Source organism: Carcharhinus amblyrhynchos, chromosome 19 (assembly GCF_965287045.1).
Source record: "Carcharhinus amblyrhynchos chromosome 19, sCarAmb.v2.hapA, whole genome shotgun sequence".
Taxonomy (NCBI): Eukaryota; Metazoa; Chordata; class Chondrichthyes; order Carcharhiniformes; family Carcharhinidae; genus Carcharhinus; species Carcharhinus amblyrhynchos.
In genome coordinates this window covers 722,762-741,085 of record NC_137342.1, presented here as the reverse complement: position 1 = coordinate 741,085, position 18,324 = coordinate 722,762, and the positions used below count along the sequence as shown (strand labels likewise).

The 18,324-nt window shown below is 46.7% G+C and overlaps 1 protein-coding gene across 1 annotated transcript; it reads left to right on the top strand.

The window, feature by feature from the left end:
• Nucleotides 1-4,344: 4,344 nt before the first annotated feature.
• Nucleotides 4,345-6,889, top strand: nopchap1 (NOP protein chaperone 1). The gene is made up of 4 exons (XM_080207791.1): nucleotides 4,345-4,435; nucleotides 4,994-5,071; nucleotides 5,839-5,975; nucleotides 6,179-6,889. Exons 1-4 carry the CDS (start codon nucleotides 4,381-4,383, stop codon nucleotides 6,365-6,367), a joined length of 459 nt encoding a protein of 152 aa, XP_080063917.1. The 5' UTR covers nucleotides 4,345-4,380; the 3' UTR covers nucleotides 6,368-6,889.
• The last annotated feature ends 11,435 nt before the right edge of the window (nucleotides 6,890-18,324 follow it).

Here is an 18,324-nt window from a genome sequence, read left to right as displayed (position 1 = left end):
GCCTCACAAATTTGATTGAATTCTTTGAGGAGGTAACTAAATGTGTGGATGAAGGTAGAGCAGCTGATGTTGTATACATGGATTTTAGTAAGGCGTTTGATAAGATTCCCCATGATAGGCTCATGAAGACAGTAAGGAGGAAATTTGGCCAATTGGATAAGTAACTGGCTGTCTCATAGAAGACAGAAGGTGGTGATGGAGGGAAAATTTTGAGACTGGAGACCAGTTACCTGTGGAGTACCGCAGGGGTCAGTGCTGGGTCCTTTGCTTTTTGTGATTTTTATCAATGACCTGGAAGAAGGGGCTGAAGGATGGGTTAGTAAATTTGCTGATGACACCAAGATTGGTGGAGTAGTGGATGAAGTGGAGGGCTCTTGTAGGCTGCAAAGAGACATTGATAGGATGCAGAGCTGGGCCGAGAAGTGATGGATGGAGTTTAACCCTGATGAGTACGAGGTGATTCATTTTGGTAGAACAAACTTGAATGCAGATTACAGGGTCAACAGCAGGGTCCTAAAGAATGTGAAGGAACAGAGAGATCTTGGGGTTCATATCACAGATCTTTGGAGGTTGTCACTCAAGTGGATAGAGCTGTGAAGAAGGCTTATAGGGTTAGGGTTTATTAACAGGGGGTTTGAGTTTAAGAGCCATGGGGTTATGCTGCAACTATACCGGACGTTGGTGAGACCACATCTGGAATATTGTGTTCAGTTCTGGTCACCTCATTATAAGAAGGATGTGGAAGCGTTGGAGAGAGTGCAGAGGAGATTTACCAGGATGCTGCCTGGTTTGGAGGGTAGGTCTTATGAGGAAAGGTTGAGGGAGCTGGGGCTTTTCTCTTTGGAGCGGAGGAGGGTGAGAGGCGACTTAATAGAGGTTTATAAGATGATGAGGGGGATCGATAGAGTGGACGGTCAGAGACTATTTCCTCGGGTGGATGTAGCTGTTACTAGGGGGCATAACTATAAGGTTCATGGTGGGAGATATAGGAGGGATGTCTGAGGTAGATTCTTTACTCAGAGTGGTTGGGGTGTGGAACGCAGTGCCTGCTGTGATAGTGGAGTCGGATATTTTAGGAACTTTCAAACGGTTATTGGATAGGCACATGGAGCACTCCAGAATGATAGGGAGTGGGATAGCTTGATCTTGGTTTAGAACATAGCTCGGCACAACATCGAGGGCTGAAGGGCCTGTACTGTGCTGTAATGTTCTATGTTCTATAGAATCATACAGTGCAGGAGAGGCCTTTTGGCCCATTAGGTCTGCACCGACACGTGAGAAACACCTGTCCTCCCCCCCATCCGATTTACTAGCACTTGCCCCATAGCCTTGAATGTTCTGCGGTGCCAAGTGCTCATCCAACTCCTTCAAAACCTCAACCACCCTCTACAAGCAGCACATTCCGATTGATAAAGGCAAGAGTCCCATACACCTTTTTCACCACCTGACTAACATAATATGCCCTTCCGCCTTCAGAGATCTATGGACAAACACACCAAGGTCCCTTTAGGGACCATAGAAAGCTAACAGTGCAGAAAGAGACCATTCAGCCCATCGAGTCTGCATCAACAACAATCCCACCCAGGCCCTATCCTCATATTTACCCACTAATCCCTCTAATCTACGCACCCCTGGACACTAAGGGGCAATTTAGCATGGCCAATGCACCTAACCCACACATCTTTGGACTGTGGGAAGATACCGGAGCACCCGGAGGAAACCCACGCAGACACGAGGAGAATGTGCAAACTCCACACAGACAGTGACCCGAGCCAGGAATCGAACCCAGGACCCTGGAGCTGTGAAGCAGCAGTGCTAACCACTGTGCTACCATGCCGCCCCTTTCTTCCACAAAACTTCCTCGTGTTTCTGAGGAAAGCGTTGTGTCAAGGCCACCTCCCTGCAGTGCATATAGCAAGGATTCCTGTGATCAGATCCTACAACCCAACTGGAATATGGATCCTGGTCCAATCTGGGTCTTGCTGCTCAACACTGAGTTTTGTTGCTTCATATGTTCATATTTAGGACTAATGAGGAGAAACTTCATCACTCAGAGGTTGACAAACCTGCAGAATTCTCTACCACAGAAGGCTATGGAGGCCAAGTCATGGAATATATTTAAGATAGAATTATATTTCTGGATCTAAAAGTGTCAAGGTGTATGGCGTGGAGATAGAGAAGCAGACATGATCATGCTCAATGACATAAAGCACTCAAAGGGTTGAATAATCTGTTCTTAGAAACCATAGAAACCCTACAGTGCAGAAAGAGGCCATTCGGCCATTGAGTCTGCACCGATAACAATCCCACCAGGGCCCTATCCCTGTATTTACCCACTAATCCCTCTAACCTATGCGTCCCATGACACTAAGGGGCAATTTAGCTTGGCCAATCCACCTAACTCGCACATCTTTGGATTGTGGAGGAAACCAAAGCACCCAGAGGAAACCCACGCAGACACGGGGAGAATGTGCAAACTCCACACAGGGAGTAACACGAGCCAGGAATTGAACCCAGGTCCCTGGAGCTGTGAAGCAGCAGTGCTAATCACTGTGCTACCGTGCTGCCCCTGTGTTCTATTTTTGTTCCCTGTCCAGGTAATGTGATTCTGCTCTGGGTTTGTGTCTCCAGTCCAGAATTGATCTGATTTATCATTGTCACATGTATTGGGACGCAGTGAAAAGTATTGTTTCTTGTGTGCTTTACAGGCAAAGCATACTGTTCATAGAGAAGGAAAGGCTGGTGGCTTTGACATCCATCATTATGAAGTGCTTCGAAAGGCTAGTCATGACACAAATCAATTCCAGCCTCCCGGACTGTCTGGATCCACTACAGTTTGCAGGAGCCAGACCAAGCTGTGATACAACCAGGAGGAATGCTTTCTATGGGGCATCTGTAAAAGTTGGTGAGAATTGTAGATGACATGGCAAATTTCCTTAGTCTTCTGAGAAAGTAGAAAGCATTGGTGGATTTTCTTAACTATAGTGTAACACTACATTCTGCACTCTCTCATTACCTCCTATATGAACGGTGTGCTTTGTCTGTATCGTGCACAAGAAACAATGCTTTTCATTGTATGCTAATACATGTGACAATAATAAATCAAATCAAATCAAAAGGAGAGAGTGCAGAATGTAGTGTTACAATTATAGCCAAGGTGTAGAGAAAGATCAACTCAATGCGCGGTAGGTCCATTTGAAAGTCTGATGGTAACAGGGAAGAAGCTGTTCTTGAGTCGGTTGGCACGTGATCTCAGACTTTTGTATCTTTTTTCTGAAGCAAGAAGGTGGAAGAGAGAATGTCCAAGGATGGGTGGGATCCTTGATTATGTTGGCTGCATTTCTGAGGCAGTGGAAAGTGTAGACAGAGTCAATGGACGGGAGACTGGTTTGTGTTATGGACTTGACTTTGTTCACGATCCTTTGTAGTTCCTTGTGGTCTTGGATAGAGCAGGAGCCCATACCAACCTGTGATACAACCAGAAAGAACCGGTGACACGGTGGCACAGTGGTTAGCACTGCTGCCTCATAGCACCAGGGACCTGGGTTCGATTGTTGGTTTGACTCACTGTCTGTGGGGAGTTTGCACATTCTCCCATGTCTGTGTTTCCTTCAGGTTTCCTCCCACATTCCAATGTGCGGGTTAGGTGGATTGGCAATGCTAAATTGCCCCTTTTTTTCAGGGAGACGAGCTAGGGTGGGATTGAGTTGGTGCAGAGTTGATGGGCCGAATGGCTTCCTTCTGCACTGTAGAGATTCTATGATGCATCTCTAAAAATTGGTGAGAGTTGGAGGTCCGGGGGTTGCGGCTCTGGTCTGGGTTTTATGAATCCGGTCCGGGTTTTGCAGTTCCGGTCCAGGGTTTGTTGCTCCGGTGCGGGTTTTGCGCCTCCAGGCCGGGTTTTGCGGCTCCGTTCCGGGTTTTGCTGCTCCGGTCCGGGTTTTGCGGCTCCGGTGCGGGTTTTGCGCCTCCAGGCCGGGTTTTGCGGCTCCGTTCCGGGTTTTGCTGCTCCGGTCCGGGTTTTGCTGCTCCGGTCCGGGTTTTGTGGCTCCAGTCCGGGTTTTGCGGCTCCGGTCCGGGTTTTGCTGCTCCGGTCCGGGTTTTGCGGCTCCGGTCCGGGTTTTGCTGCTCCGGTCCGGGTTTTGCTGCTCCGGTCCGGGTTTTGCTGCTCCGGTCCGGGTTTTGCGGCTCCGGTCCCGGGTTTGTTGCTCCGGTCCGGGTTTTGCGGCTCCGGTCCGGGTTTTGCGGCTCCGGTCCCGGGTTTGTTGCTCCGGTCCGGGTTTTGCGGCTCCGGTCCGGGTTTTGGTATCCCGGTGCAGGTCGCTCCTCCGGCCGCCAGGTGGGGGCCGAGTCTGGGCGGCTGCGCGCGGACGGTTCCCGATGGCGGCCCGGAGCGGGAGATCGGCGGAGCTGCTGAGAACCGAGAGCGGCCCGGGTGAGACCCCCCCCCCCCCCGGCGCTCCCCCCCACCCTCCCGCTCCCCCCCCCCCCGGCACTCTCTCCCCCCTCCCCTGCTCCGGGGGGGTTCTTGTTTAATCCCCGCCCCGGGGGTTCTTGTTTAATCCCCGCTCCGGGGGGGGGTTCCTGTTTAATCCCCGCTCCGGGGGGGGGTTCCTGTTTAATCCCCGCTCCGGGGGGGGTTCCTGTTTAATCCCCGCTCCGGGGGGGGTTCCTGTTTAATCCCCGCTCCGGGGGGGGTTCCTGTTTAATCCCCGCTCCGGGGGGGGGTTCCTGTTTAATCCCCGCTCCGGGGGGGGTTCCTGTTTAATCCCCGCTCCGGGGGGGGGTTCCTGTTTAATCCCCGCTCCGGGGGGGGTTCCTGTTTAATCCCGCTCCGGGGGGGTTCCTGTTTAATCCCCCTCCGGGGGGGGGTTCCTGTTTAATCCCCGCTCCGGGGGGGGGTTCCTGTTTAATCCCCACTCCGGGGGGGGGTTCCTGTTTAATCCCCGCTCCGGGGGGGGTTCCTGTTTAATCCGGTGATTTGTTTCCTTAGGGATTAATCGGCAGCTTCTGATCAATGCGGAGAGCCGGTCAGTGCCACCCCGGATCGGGAAGGTGCCGAGAAGCAGCGGTGAGTGAGGAGGGAAACATTAAAATTCTCATGACATTTCCTCTCACAATCAGCTGATTTCTTCAGTGTGTTTTTAATCTTAAACTGATTTGGTTAATATTCAGAATGTTGTCTGAATGATTATTAATCAGTCTGATTGGACTGTTCCTGCTGTGGGGGGGTCACCCCCTCCACCTGGGCTGCACATCATTCAGTTCCACTTCAGCAGCTCCTAACTTCATGAGATCTCCAAGCAGAATTAGACCATTCAGCCCATCAAATCCGCTCCACCATTCAATCATGGCTGATATGCTCCTCATCCCCATTTTCCTGCCTTATCCCCATAACCCTTCAACCCATTACCAATTAAAAATCTAACTCCTTAATTTTACTCACTGTCGTAACATCCATCACACTTTGGGATAGCGAATTCCACAAGGAGAAATAATTTCTCCTCAACTCTGTTTTAAATTTGCTCCCCCTTATCTCTCATCCTAGAATGCCCCAGAAGAGGAAGCATTGGCTCTACGTCTACTTTATCCAGATCTTTTATCATCTTAAGTACCTTGATTTGATCTCCCCTCGTATTTCTAAATTCCAGAGAATGTAGGTCTAAACTGTTCAATCTCTCTTCTTGCAACAAGCTCAGTAAGGCCAACACCATCTGAGAATGGACGCTAATTCTCACCTTATTACCATCACCTACAGCACTGTTTCAAACATTCATTTAATTACCTCTACAACTGACATAAGAAACTTGAAATGTGCTTCTGTTGCTTTGCCTGCAGTGTTGGACAAACTGCAGCACTTCCTGCCACAGATAGCCAAAGCTAACGAGGAACTCAGGAGGCAAATGGAGACGTCTGAGCCGGGTCAATTTGATATTGAGAATGTGGAGGATTATCAAGGCAAGGTGATTGAAATGGTAAGTAAGAAGCGCAACTGGATGGAGTCTGCTGGGCATGGGAATATCATTTGGTAATATTCAGGGCTCACACCACACTATCAAAAACCTGTTCAACCCTGACCCCCTCACCACATCCTTTCTAGCCTCATGGATAACACCCTGTATTCTGAGGTCTGTGGGAATTGTTACTGTTCCTGATACTTCTAATTGTACTGTTTCAGAATGTGTCTGTCTTTGAATTGAATGGTTCTGATGAAAGCGGAGAGGAAGAGTTAACATCTGAAGATGACAATTCTCAGTCTGAGAGTGAATTATTTGGGGAAGTAACAGAAGCAAATCTCAAGCTACACAGAAGCCAGCGACACAGGAAGAATCAAATAGAAGTTCTGTCGAGTGAAGGCACTGAGTAAGTGCCCCAAGGGACTGCAATTGGGCTACATTATACTGAATAGTGTTGGCAGCAAACTAACTAATTAGCTGCCATATTGCCCCAGAATTGTACCGGACCAATTATTTTGCAAAGGAATCCGCTCCTATTCCAGCAAAGCAGTGTCTCATGTTGATTGTCAGTGTGTGTGCTTTCAAAATGCAAATAAAACAGCTTACCTCTAGACACAGCACAGCACGACATTACAGAGCAGTGGATTTCTGCTTTTCTCTAACTATATCTGATGAAAATGCTTTCACCAAATGTCCTGCAAATGGGTTGACAGAAAGAACTCATGCAACCAAACTTTGATTCAGTGTTAGTTCAGTAATAAGTAATAACCAGGTAATAAATAGAGTTCATTCACTGCAACCCAATTGAGAGAGCTTGATAGCTTCATGATTTTAGAAAGTGTTGTTAAAAAGTGTACTTATTGGATGAAAGTTGAATCGGTGATGAGAACTGAAATGTTGACAAAAATGACATTAAAATAATATGATGTGGAGATGCTGGTGTTGGACTGGGGTAAACACAGTAAGAAGTCTCACAGCACCAGGTTAAAGTCCAACAGGTTTATTTGATAGTAAACACCACAAGCTTTCGGAAACGCTGTTCCTTCGTCAGGTTGCTGATGACATGAAGATGACACGAGTGAAAAGCGAATTGCGTGGAGGACGCGGAAAGTCTGCAAAGAGATCTGGATAGGCTGTGAGTGGGCGAGGATCTGGCAGATGGGAGTATAACGTTAGCAAATGTGAGGTTATCCACTTTGGTAGAAATAATAGTAGGAGGGAATATTATTTAAAGGGCGAAAAGCTGCAGCATGCTACAGTGCAGAGGGACCTGGGGGTCCTTGTGAACGAGTCACAAAAACTCAGTCTGCAGGTGCAGCAGGTGATCAAGAAGGTGAATGGAATGCTGGCCTTTATAGCGAGAGGGATAGAATATAAACGCAGGGAGGGGGTGAGGCCGCAGCTGGAGTACTGTGTGCAGTTTTGGTCCCCTTATTTGCGAAAGGATATACTGGCCTTGGAGGGAGTACAGAGAAGTTTCACCAGTCTGATACCGGAGATGAGGGGGTTAGCTTATGAGGAGAGATTAAATAGACTGGGTCTGTACTCGTTGGAGTTTAGAAGGCTGAGGGGGAATCTTATAGAGACTTACAAGATAGTGAAGGGGCTGGATAGGGTAGAGGTAGAGAGATTCCGCTTAGAAAGGAAAACAACTAGAGAGCATAGCCTCAAAATAAGGTGGGGGGGGGGGGGGTGCAGTTTAGAACGGAGTTGAGAAGGAACTTCTTCTCTCAAAGGGTGGTGAATCTCTGGAATTGTCTGCCCATTGAAGTGGTGGAGGCTACCTCGCTAAATATATCAGTGGAACTGATCCACTACAGATCAGCCATGATCTTATTGAATGGTAGGGCAGGCTCGAGGGGCTGGATGCTCCTATTTCCTATTTCTCCTGCTTCTATTTCTTATGTTCTTATGTGTGTGGAAGGTTCTGATCAGAGAAGGGCATATAAAGTCACACACAGTTTACAGAATACTGATTAGAATGCGAGTCTTTACAGCTAACCTGCTGTTCAATTCTTAAAGATGCAGACAATGTGAGTGGAGAGAGCATTAAGCACAAGTTAAAGAGATGTGTTTTGTCTCCAGACAGGACAGTAAGTGAGATGTTGCAAGCCCAGACAAGTTGTGGGTGTTACAGATAGTGTGACATGAACCCAAGATCCCAGTTGAGGCTGTCCTCGTGTGCAGAACTTGGCTATACATCTCTGCTCAGTGACTCTGCACTGTTGTGTGTCGTGAAGGCCACCCTGGAGAACGCTGACCCAAAGATCAGAGGCTGAATGCCCATGACCGCTGAAGTGTTTGCCAACAGGAAGGGAACAGTCTTGCCTGGTGATTGTTGAGCGATGTTCATTCATCCGTTGTCGTAGCGTCTGCATGGTCTCCCCAGTGTACCATGCTTCGGGACATCCTTTCCTGCAGTTTATTAGCTAAGACACACATCTCGCCAGGGCCATTCCCACACCCCCATTTCTTGCCTTCAAACAACCACACAACCTCATACAGACCATTGTTCGCAGCAAACGACCCAGCCTTCAGGAGAACAGTGACCACAATACCACACAACCCTGCCACAGCAACCTCTGCAAGACATGCCGGATCATCGACACGGATACCATCATCACACGTGAGAATACCATCCACCAGGTACACAGTAAATACTCCTGCAACTTGGCCAACATTGTCTACCTGATACGTTGCAAGAAAGGATGTCCCGAAGCATGGTACATTGGGGAGACCATGCAGACGCTACGACAACAGATGAATGAACATCGCTCGACAATCACCAGGCAAGACTGTTCCCTTCCTGCTGGCGAACGCTTCAATGGTCACGGGCATTCAGCCTCTGACCTTCGGGTAAGATCCCACTGCTAGCGTCTGACTATGCTCACTGTTTTCTTTAGCATAGAATTTAATATTTTGATGACATACATATTCGGCAATGGAACTGGTGATAGGAAGGTTTAAATTCAATTCTGACCTTATTGTACATATTTAGAGGAAGTAAACCTTGTGTGATAATTGTAAACTGTTGCTTCTTAACACTGATCTGTATGAATGTTTAAACTCAGTTTGGCATCCCTGTGATCAAATTAGGTATCGTGTAAGGTATGAATTCAGGAGGAATCTTAAATTCTTACCTATATAAAATGTAAAAAAAGGAGTTCCTACATCACAACAGGAGAAGCACTTCATTAGCTATAAAGTAGTTCGAGACACCCGGAAGCTATAAAAGGTGTTTTATACCTTTATATCTTTTCACTCAATGTCCAAAACCTACAACATAATGGCTGGTTGAAAACACAACCAGAATGGACAATAATAAGATACGGTGAACAATCCTATCCAGTAATTTATTCATTTTGTTGGTGTGGCAGGTTGCAAATAATTTAAATCGTATAGGTATCATAACTGTTTTCTAATCTGGTGTACATAAATAATAAATAAAATGAAATGACATGAGGAACTCTATACAAATGTGATTACATGATAAGTACAAATATTTTGGACAGTTTTTTCGTTTTTGATGCTCAATATTGAAAGATTGGGAACAATTTGACTTTTGTCATTTGCCTAAAATGAGTGATTTTGGATTTGCTGCTCATGTTACATCCCTCTCAGAGTCCGGAGAGAGGTGTAACTGGTGGTGAACTGTGATCACCCAGTTTACACTATAGCCGTAAATTAATTCAGTTGGGTCTTGGGATTTATTTGGGTACTTTGCCATAGTCATGTTGTTACTGAAATTATAGATAATGCCAAATTATGTCACGTAGCAAGTAGATTGAATTATATCTTTTTAAGTATTAAAATAAGCTATTGCCATTAGCATACTAAGGGTTAACCCTAATTGCCAACGTTCTGGTAGAAGCGGCTAAGAGACTTCACTGCACTCTCGGAGAAGTTGGACCAGCAACATTTACCAAGAAGGAAGCAGGAAGATCTGGTGTCAAAGAGCAGTAAGCCTGAAACACTACATTAGTGTTTCCCTCCCTCCCTCCTCTAACAAAAAAAACAGTGAGAAGGTAAAAGTGAAGATAAGAGTTTTATACATTTTTTCAAATAATTAATTGGTGCTAGAAATGTCAGTCAATGGGGTTAAGTGCTGCATGCGTGAGATGCGGAGGATCTGTGATGCTTCCAGTATCTCAGGCGACTGTGTCTGCAGGAAGTGCACTCAATTGCAGCTCCTTACAGACCGCATGGATAGGTTGGAGCAGCAGTTTGATGCACTGAGGAGCATGAAGGAGATGGAAAGCTTCATAGAAAGGAACTTTGGAGACATGGTCACACTGAAGGTGCAGGTAGATAGATGGGTGACTGCCAGAAGGAGCAGGCAGTCAGTGCAGAAATCCCCTGTGGTCATCCCCCTCTCTAACAAGTATACCACTTTGGATACTGTTGGGGAGGATGGGCTATCAGGGACTACCAGCAGCAGCAGCCAAAGCAGTGTCACCACAGCTGGCTGTGTTGTTAATCAGGCAGGGACAAAGAGGACTAGAGCAATAGTTATAGGGAACTCTATAGTTAAGGATGCAGATAGGTGTTTCTGTGGACATGAAAGAGACTTCAAGATGGTACGTTGCCTCCCTGGTGTGACAGTTCAGGATGTCTCTGAATGGACAGAAAGCTTTCTGAAGGGAGAGGGTGAACATCCAGAGGTTGTGGTACACATTGGTACTAACTACATAGGCAGGAAGAATGATGAGGTCCTGCAGCAGCAGTTTAGGGAGTTAGGTAGAAAGTTAAAAAGCAGGACCTCTGGGGTTGTAATCTCAGGATTACTCCCTGTGCCAAGTGCCTGTGAGGCTAAGAATAGGAAGATACTTCAGCTCAATACGTGGCTAAACAGCTGGTGTAGGAGGGAGAGTTTCAGGAATCAGGACCATTGAGGTCTCTTCTGGGGCAGATGGGACCTGTACAAAAGGACAGGTTGCATCTAAACTGGAGGAGCACAAATATTCTGGCTGGGAGGTTTGCTAGTGTCACATGGGAAAATTTAAACTAGTTTGGTGGTGAGGGTGGGGGTGGCGGGGGGTGTGGGTGGGTGGAGAACAGCTGAAGGGGAACCAGAGAGTAGGGCCAGTAAAACTCAGATAAGCAGCAGGCAGAGTGGGATTGCTAACCAGAGAAGGTCTGGTGAACTGAAGTGCATTTGTTTCAATGTGAGAAGTGTAACAGGCAGATGAACTTAGAGCTTCGGCTAGAACTTGGCACTATGATGTTGCCATTACAGAGACTTGGTTAAGGGAAGGACAGGATTGGCAGTTTAACATTCCAGATCATAGATGTTTCTGAGGGGATAGAGGAGGATGTAAAAGGGGTGGGGGAGTTGCACTACTGGTTAAGAAGAATATGTACTCCGGGAGGACAGCTAGGAGGGCTCATGTAGCAAAGCAATATGGATAGAGCTCAGGAATAGGAAACAATGTAGTCACAATGTTGGAGGTTTACTATAGGCCACCCAACTGCCAGCGGGAGATTGAGGACGTAGGCAGATTTTGGCAAGGTGTAAAAGTAACAGCGTTGTTGTGATGGGAGATTTTAATTTCCCCTATATTGACTGGGACTCAGTGCTAGGGGCGTGGATGGGGCAGGATTTGTAAGGAGCATCCAGGAGGGCTTCTTGAAACAAAATGTAGATAGTCCAACTAAGGAAGGGGCCATACTGGGACTGGTATTGGGGAATGAGCCCGGCCAGGTGGTCGATGTTTCAGTAAAGGAACAGTTTGGGAACAGTGATCACAATTCAATAAGCTTTAGGTACTGATGGATAAAGATAAGTGCAGTCCTCAAGTTAAGGTGTTAAATTGGGGGAAGGTTAATTACAATATTAGGCAGGAACTGAAGAATGTAGATTGGGGGCAGATGTTTGAGGGCAAATCAACATCTGGCATGTGGGAGGCTTTCAAGTCTAAGTTGATGGGGATTCAGGACTGGCACATTCTTGTAAGCATGAAGGATAAGTTTGGCAAGTTTTGGAACCTTGGATAACGAGAGATATTGTGAGCCGAGTCAAAGAGAAAAAGGAAACATTTGTCAAAGCTAGGAGGCTGGGAACACACGAAGCAAGTGTGAAATACAAGAAGAGTAGAAAGAAACTTGAGCAAGGAGTAAGAAGGGCTAAAAGAGGTCATGAAAAAGCATTGGCCAGCAGGATTAAGGAAAATCCCAAGGCTTTATAGAGAGAGAGAGCAAGAGAGGGTTGTCCCACTCAAGGACAAGGGAGAGAATCTATGCGTGGAGCCAGAGGAAATGGGCGAGATATTAAATGAGTACTTTGCATTAGTATTCACCAAAGAGAAGGACTTGGTGGATAATGAGTCTGGGGAAGGGTGTGGAGATAGTTTGAGTCATGTTTGAGTTCTTGAGAAACATTAAGGTAGACAAGTCACCAGGGCCTGATGGGATATATCCCAGAATACTGAAAGAGGCAAGGGAGGAAATTGTTGGGGCCTTGAGTGAAATTTTTGTATCTTCACTGGCTACAGGGGAGGTCCCAGAGGATTGGAGAATAGCCAAAAAGGGTAGCAAGAATAATCCAGGTAATTACAGGCCAGTGAGCCTTTCATCAGTGATAGAAAAATTATTGGAGAGGATTCTTCGAGACAGGATTTATTCTCACTTGGAAATAAATGGAGTATTAGTGAGAGGCTACATGGTTTTGTGAAGGGGAGGTCGTGTCTCACTAGCTTGATTGAGTTTTTCAAGGAAATGATGAAGATGATTGATGAGGGTAGGGCAGTAGATGTTGTCTACATGGACTTCAGTAAGGCCTTTGACAGGGACCCTCGCAGTAGATTGGTGCACAAGGTGAAGTTGCATGGGATCAGAGGTGAGCTAGCAAGGTGGATACAAAACTGGCTCGGTAAGAAGTCTCACAACACCAGGTTAAAGTCCAACCAATTTATTCGATAGTAAACTCTCAAACTTTCGGGGTTTGCCTCTTTGTCAGGTGAATGGAGAGTTCTGGCCTCAGACAGAGCATATAACAGCACACACAATTTACAGATTAGCGATTAGAATGCGATTAGAATTTTATAAATACACAGAAAGGAAGAGGCTGGCTAGGGTGAACGTTGGACCCTTAGAGGATGAGAGGGGGGACTTAGTGGTAGGGGATGGGGAAATGGCTGAGGCCCTGAATAACTTTTTTGTTTCGGTCTTCACGGAGGAGGACGTGAATAATTTGCCGGGTGTTAGCGATGGAAAGACGGTAGGAGTGGAGGGCCTGGATGAAATTATTGTTACTAGAGAGGTGGTGCTCGACAGACTGGAGGGAACTGATTGTTGTCAAGTCCCCAGGACCGGATGGAATGCATCCAAGGGTTCTGAAGGAAATGGCGGAGGTGATTATTTTCCAAACGTCGCTGGATTCCGGGGAAGTGCCGGAAGATTGGAAAATGGTTAATGTTACACCGTTGTTTAAGAAGTGTGGCGGGGAATTATAGGCCGGTTAGTTTAACGTCTGTTGTAGGAAAAATGTTAGAATCTGTGATCAAGGAGAAAATAGCGAGGCATCTTGAGGGGAATTGCTTGATAGAGCAGATGCAGCACGGTTTCGTTAAGGGGAAGTCGTGTCTGACGAATTTACTGGAGTTCTATGAGGATGTGTCTAGGGCGGTGGATAGAGGAGAGCCGGTGGATGTGGTGTTTCTTGATTTTCAGAAGGCGTTTGACAAGGTGCCTTACAAGAAGTTATTGCAGAAGGTCAGGGGACATGGAGTTGGGGGTAGGGTGTTAGCGTGGATAGGGGATTGGCTGTCAAATAGGTGACAGAGAGTGGGGGTCAATGGGTGCTATTCGGATTGGCGGTTGGTGACTAGTGGAGTGCCTCAGAGGTCGGTGCTGGGGCCTCAGCTATTTACCATTTATATAGATGATCTGGAGGAGGGAACCGAGTGTAGGGTGTCGAAATTTGCTGATGACACCAAGATTGGTGGAACGGCAAATTGCGCGGAGGGTGTGGAGAGTCTGCAGAAGGATCTAGATAGGCTGGGCGAATGGGCCAGGAAATGGCAAATGGAATTTAATGTTGGCAAGTGTGAGGTTGTCCACTTTGGTAGGAATAATGGTAGGAAGGACTATTACTTACATGGCGAAAAACTGCAGCATGTAACGGTGCAGAGGGACCTCGGGGTCCTTGTGCATGAGTCGCAAAAACCCAGCTTGCAGGTGCAGCAGGTGGTCAGGAAGGCGAATGGGATGCTGGCCTTCATAGCGAGGGGGATTGAATATAAAAGTAGGGAGGTCTTGCTGCAGCTGTATAGGGCATTGGTGAGGCCGCAGCTGGAGTACTGTGTGCAGTTTTGGTCGCCGTACTTACGCAAGGATATTTTGGCCTTGGAGGGAGTGCAGAGGAGGTTTACTAGGCTGATACCGGAGTTGAGGGGGTTGAGCTATGAGGAGAGGCTGAATAAACTAGGCTTGTACTCGTTAGAGTTTAGAAGAATGAGGGGAGATCTCATTGAGACGTATAAGATGATGAATGGGATGGATAGGATAGAGGTGGAGAGGCTCTTCCCGCTCAGAAAGGACAGTAGGACTAGAGGCACAGCCTCAGGATAAAGGGGGGGCGGTTTAGAACGGAGTTGAGGAGGAACTTCTTCACTCAAAGGGTGGTGAATCTCTGGAATTCTCTGCCCATTGAAGTGGTGGAGGCTGCCTCGCTAAATATTTTTAAGAAGCGGGTTGATGGGTTTTTGATAAGCGAGGGGATTAAGGGTTATGGAGAGAGGGCGGGAATGTGGAACTGAGACACGACAGATCAGCCATGATCTTATTGAATGGCGGGGCAGGCTTGAAGGGCTAGATGGCCTACTCCTGCTCCTATTTCTTATGTTCTTATGAATCTTTACAACTAACCTGCTATTCAAGTCTTAAAGATGCAGACAATGTGGGTGAAAAGAACATTAGGCACAGGTTAAAGAGATGTGTATTGTCTCCAGACAGTACAGTAAGTGAGGTTTTGCAAACCCAGGCAAGTCACGGGGGTTACAGATAGTGCGACATGAACCCAAGATCCCGGTTGAGACCGTCCTCATGTGTGCGGAACTTGGCTATCAGTCAATGAACATCACTCGACAATCACCAGGCAAGACTGTTCCCTTCCTGTTGGCGAACACTTCAGTGGTCACGGGCATTCAGCCTCTGACCTTCAGGTAAGCGTTCTCCAAGGCGGCCTTCATGACACACGACAGCGCAGAGTCGCTGAACAGAGACTGATAGCCAAGTTCCGCACACATGAGGACGGTCTCAACAAGGATCTTGGGTTCATTTCACACTATCTGTAACCCCCGTGACTTGCCTGGGTTTGCAAAACCTCATTTACTGTACTGTCTGGAGACAATACACAACTCTAAGACTTGGTTAGCAGGTTCGCTGTAAAGACTCGCATTCTAATCAGTAAACTGTGTGTGCTGTTATATGCTCTGTCTGAGGCCAGAACTCTCCATTCACCTGACGAAGGGGCAAACCCCGAAAGCTTGTGAGTTTACTATCAAATAAATTGGTTGGACTTAAACCTGGTGTTCTCAGACTTCTTGCTGTGTTTATCCCAGTCCAACACCGGCATCTCCAATCATCAGTAAAAGAAGACAGAGGGTAGCAGTGGAAGGGTGTGTTTCTGAATGGAGGGCTGTGACAAGTGGCTCTACTCAGGGATCAGTGCTGAGACCTTTGCTGTTTGTAACATGTATAAATGATTTGGAGGAAAACGTAATTGATTAGTAAGTTTGCGGATAACACAAAGGTTGGTGGATTTGCGGATAGCGATGAGGACCATCAGAGGATACAGCAGGATATAGATCAGTTGGAGACTTGGGCGGAGAGATGGCAGATGGAGTTTAATTCGGACAAATGGAATGTAATGCATTTTGGAAATAATTCAGATAGGAAATATACAGTAAATGACAGAACCCATAAGAGTATTGATAGGCAAAGGGATCTGGGTGTACAGGTACACAAGTCACTGAAAGTGGCAATGTAGGTGGAGAAGGCAGTCAAGAAGGCATACAGCATGCTTGCCTTCATCAGCTGAGGTATTGAATTTAAAAACTGGCAAGTCATGTTTCCACTTTATAGAATCTTAGTAGGCCGCACTTGGATTACAGTGTTCAGTTCTGGTCTCCACACTAGCAGGACGTGGAGGCTTTGGAGAGGGTACAGAAAAGATTTACCAGGATGTTGCCCTGGTATGGAGGGCATTAGCTATGAGGAGAGGTTGGAGAAACTTGGTTTGTTCTCACTGAAGCGATGGAGGTTCAGGGGCGACATGATAGAAGTCTACAAGATTATGAGAGGCATGGAGAGAGTGCATAGTCAGAAGCTTTTTCCCCAGGGTGGAAGAGTCAATTACTAGAGGGAACAGTTTTAAGATGCGAGGGGCAAGGTTTAAAGGAGATGTACGAGGCAGATCTTTTACACAGAGAGTAATGGGTGCCTGAAACTGGCTGCCGGGGGAGGTAGTGGAAGTGGATACAGTGGTGACTGCTAAGGGGCATCTTGACAAATACATGAATAGGATGGGAATAGAGGGATACGGTCCCCGGAAAGGTAGGGGTTTTAGTTCAGTTGGGCAGCATGGTCAGTGCAAGCTTGGAGGGGCCAAAGGGCCTGTTCCTGTGCTGGAATTTTCTTTGTTCTTACTTTGCTGATTATGACTATATATTTATAACTATGCCTGGTTTCGTTTCTACAATCTGTCTGGTTCCATGACCTTTTTGGGATTGCATGGCTAATAACTCCTAATGCATCGCTCTGGACCTCACTTCCAAGGCCTGAACTCTGCTACACCAAGGGCGAGTGTGATTGCCAGCGGTCATACAACCTCACCCTCAATGGTCTCGTTATTGTCTGGCATCTATCCCAAGGGCTTAGGGCCTTGTAACCATGGGGATCAGCCCAGGTGTGCAGATCAAGCAGCCCTAAGAGCTCTACGTCTCAGTCAGACTTATTACATCTGTTGGTGTGCCCAGGAGAAATCGCCCCATACCCAGTATTGGCTTACCTCTTGCCAAAACTCCACATTCTGGTTCCCGACCTTTGTTTGCAATGGCTCGGTCTGGCTTTGGGGGGAACAGAGCCGGCATCTGCACCATGGTCCCGAGGCTTTTGGGGTCAAGCAGATATTCATTCACTCCCTTCACAACAGCTAGGATTTGTGAGGCAACAGGAACGGTCAGTTCCAAATCTGCTAGTCATCCATAACACCGGCTTTCACCAGTTTGTCCGGGCACTCCTCCCACATCTTGGAGTCTCAGAATTAGAAAAGACTATTATTAATATTTCCACTACCACGGAAATAATGGAAAACAGCATCGTGGACGCCATTCAGGGCCTATAGTTGGAAATTCAGTCCCTTTCTAAGGTGGTGCTACGGAACCACATGGCCCTCGATCTGCTGCTAGCAGTGTGTGCAGCTATCAATGAGATATGCTGTTTTTACATTAATGAGGATGGTAGGATTGAAACAGATGTACATGCCATTCAGGAGCAGGTGTGTCTTTTGCACTGAGTTGCTCAGGAAAAGCCCTTTGACTGGTGAGCTGGGTCCCTAACTTCAGCAGTGGTTTGAAGATTTTTTTAAAGACCTTTCTCAAGAACCTTATTATAGGCCTAGCTTTGCTCATTGTCTTGTACAGGGTTATTCAGCTTGTCTCTTGCTGCATCCGTTCTATCTGCTGTCTTGTTCTTTTGTTCACAGTCCAGACCCCCCATATCTGTCCAGTCCTCCCATTTAACGAAGCAACCGAGGAAGAATTTAGAAAGCTAAGGCACATAGATATAGAAGTCATGGAGGACCATAAGGTTGTCCTAAAAAAAAAGGGAGGAAATGTGGAAGTTAAAATGCTCAGATTAAAAATTTCATGTCTTCTTTGTAATAGAATGTGAGAATGTTATCAGTTGCAGACCATCGATGGAATCTGTCTGCTATTTCTGGCTAATCTTCACTTAACATTCTGCTTTTTGACCTTCACCAGAGAGTGAGCAAGACCAGATTTTTCCATAACAAATACCAAAGGTGAGATATGGGGATATGCAATGTAAATAAAGGATTAGCAGAAGTCAATATTTCATCGAATGAGAAAGAGCGAAAAGCCGGGATTTAATTGGCAAATATGTATGTCAATGAAGGATGTGAAAAATCACTTGTTCCTGATTTGTCGTAATTGGCTATAAATAAGTTATTTATCTGTAACGTCAGAACCACTCCAGCCATTTCAATGGAGGAGAGGAGTTCTCCTTGTGTACAAGTCATTAAAGGCTTTGCATTGGATTGCATGGTGTCTGGTGCTGTTTGTATAAAAGTCAACTAAGAGTGCCCAAGGTTGCTGGTACCCAGGATCTCTGACAGAGGCTGCAGAAT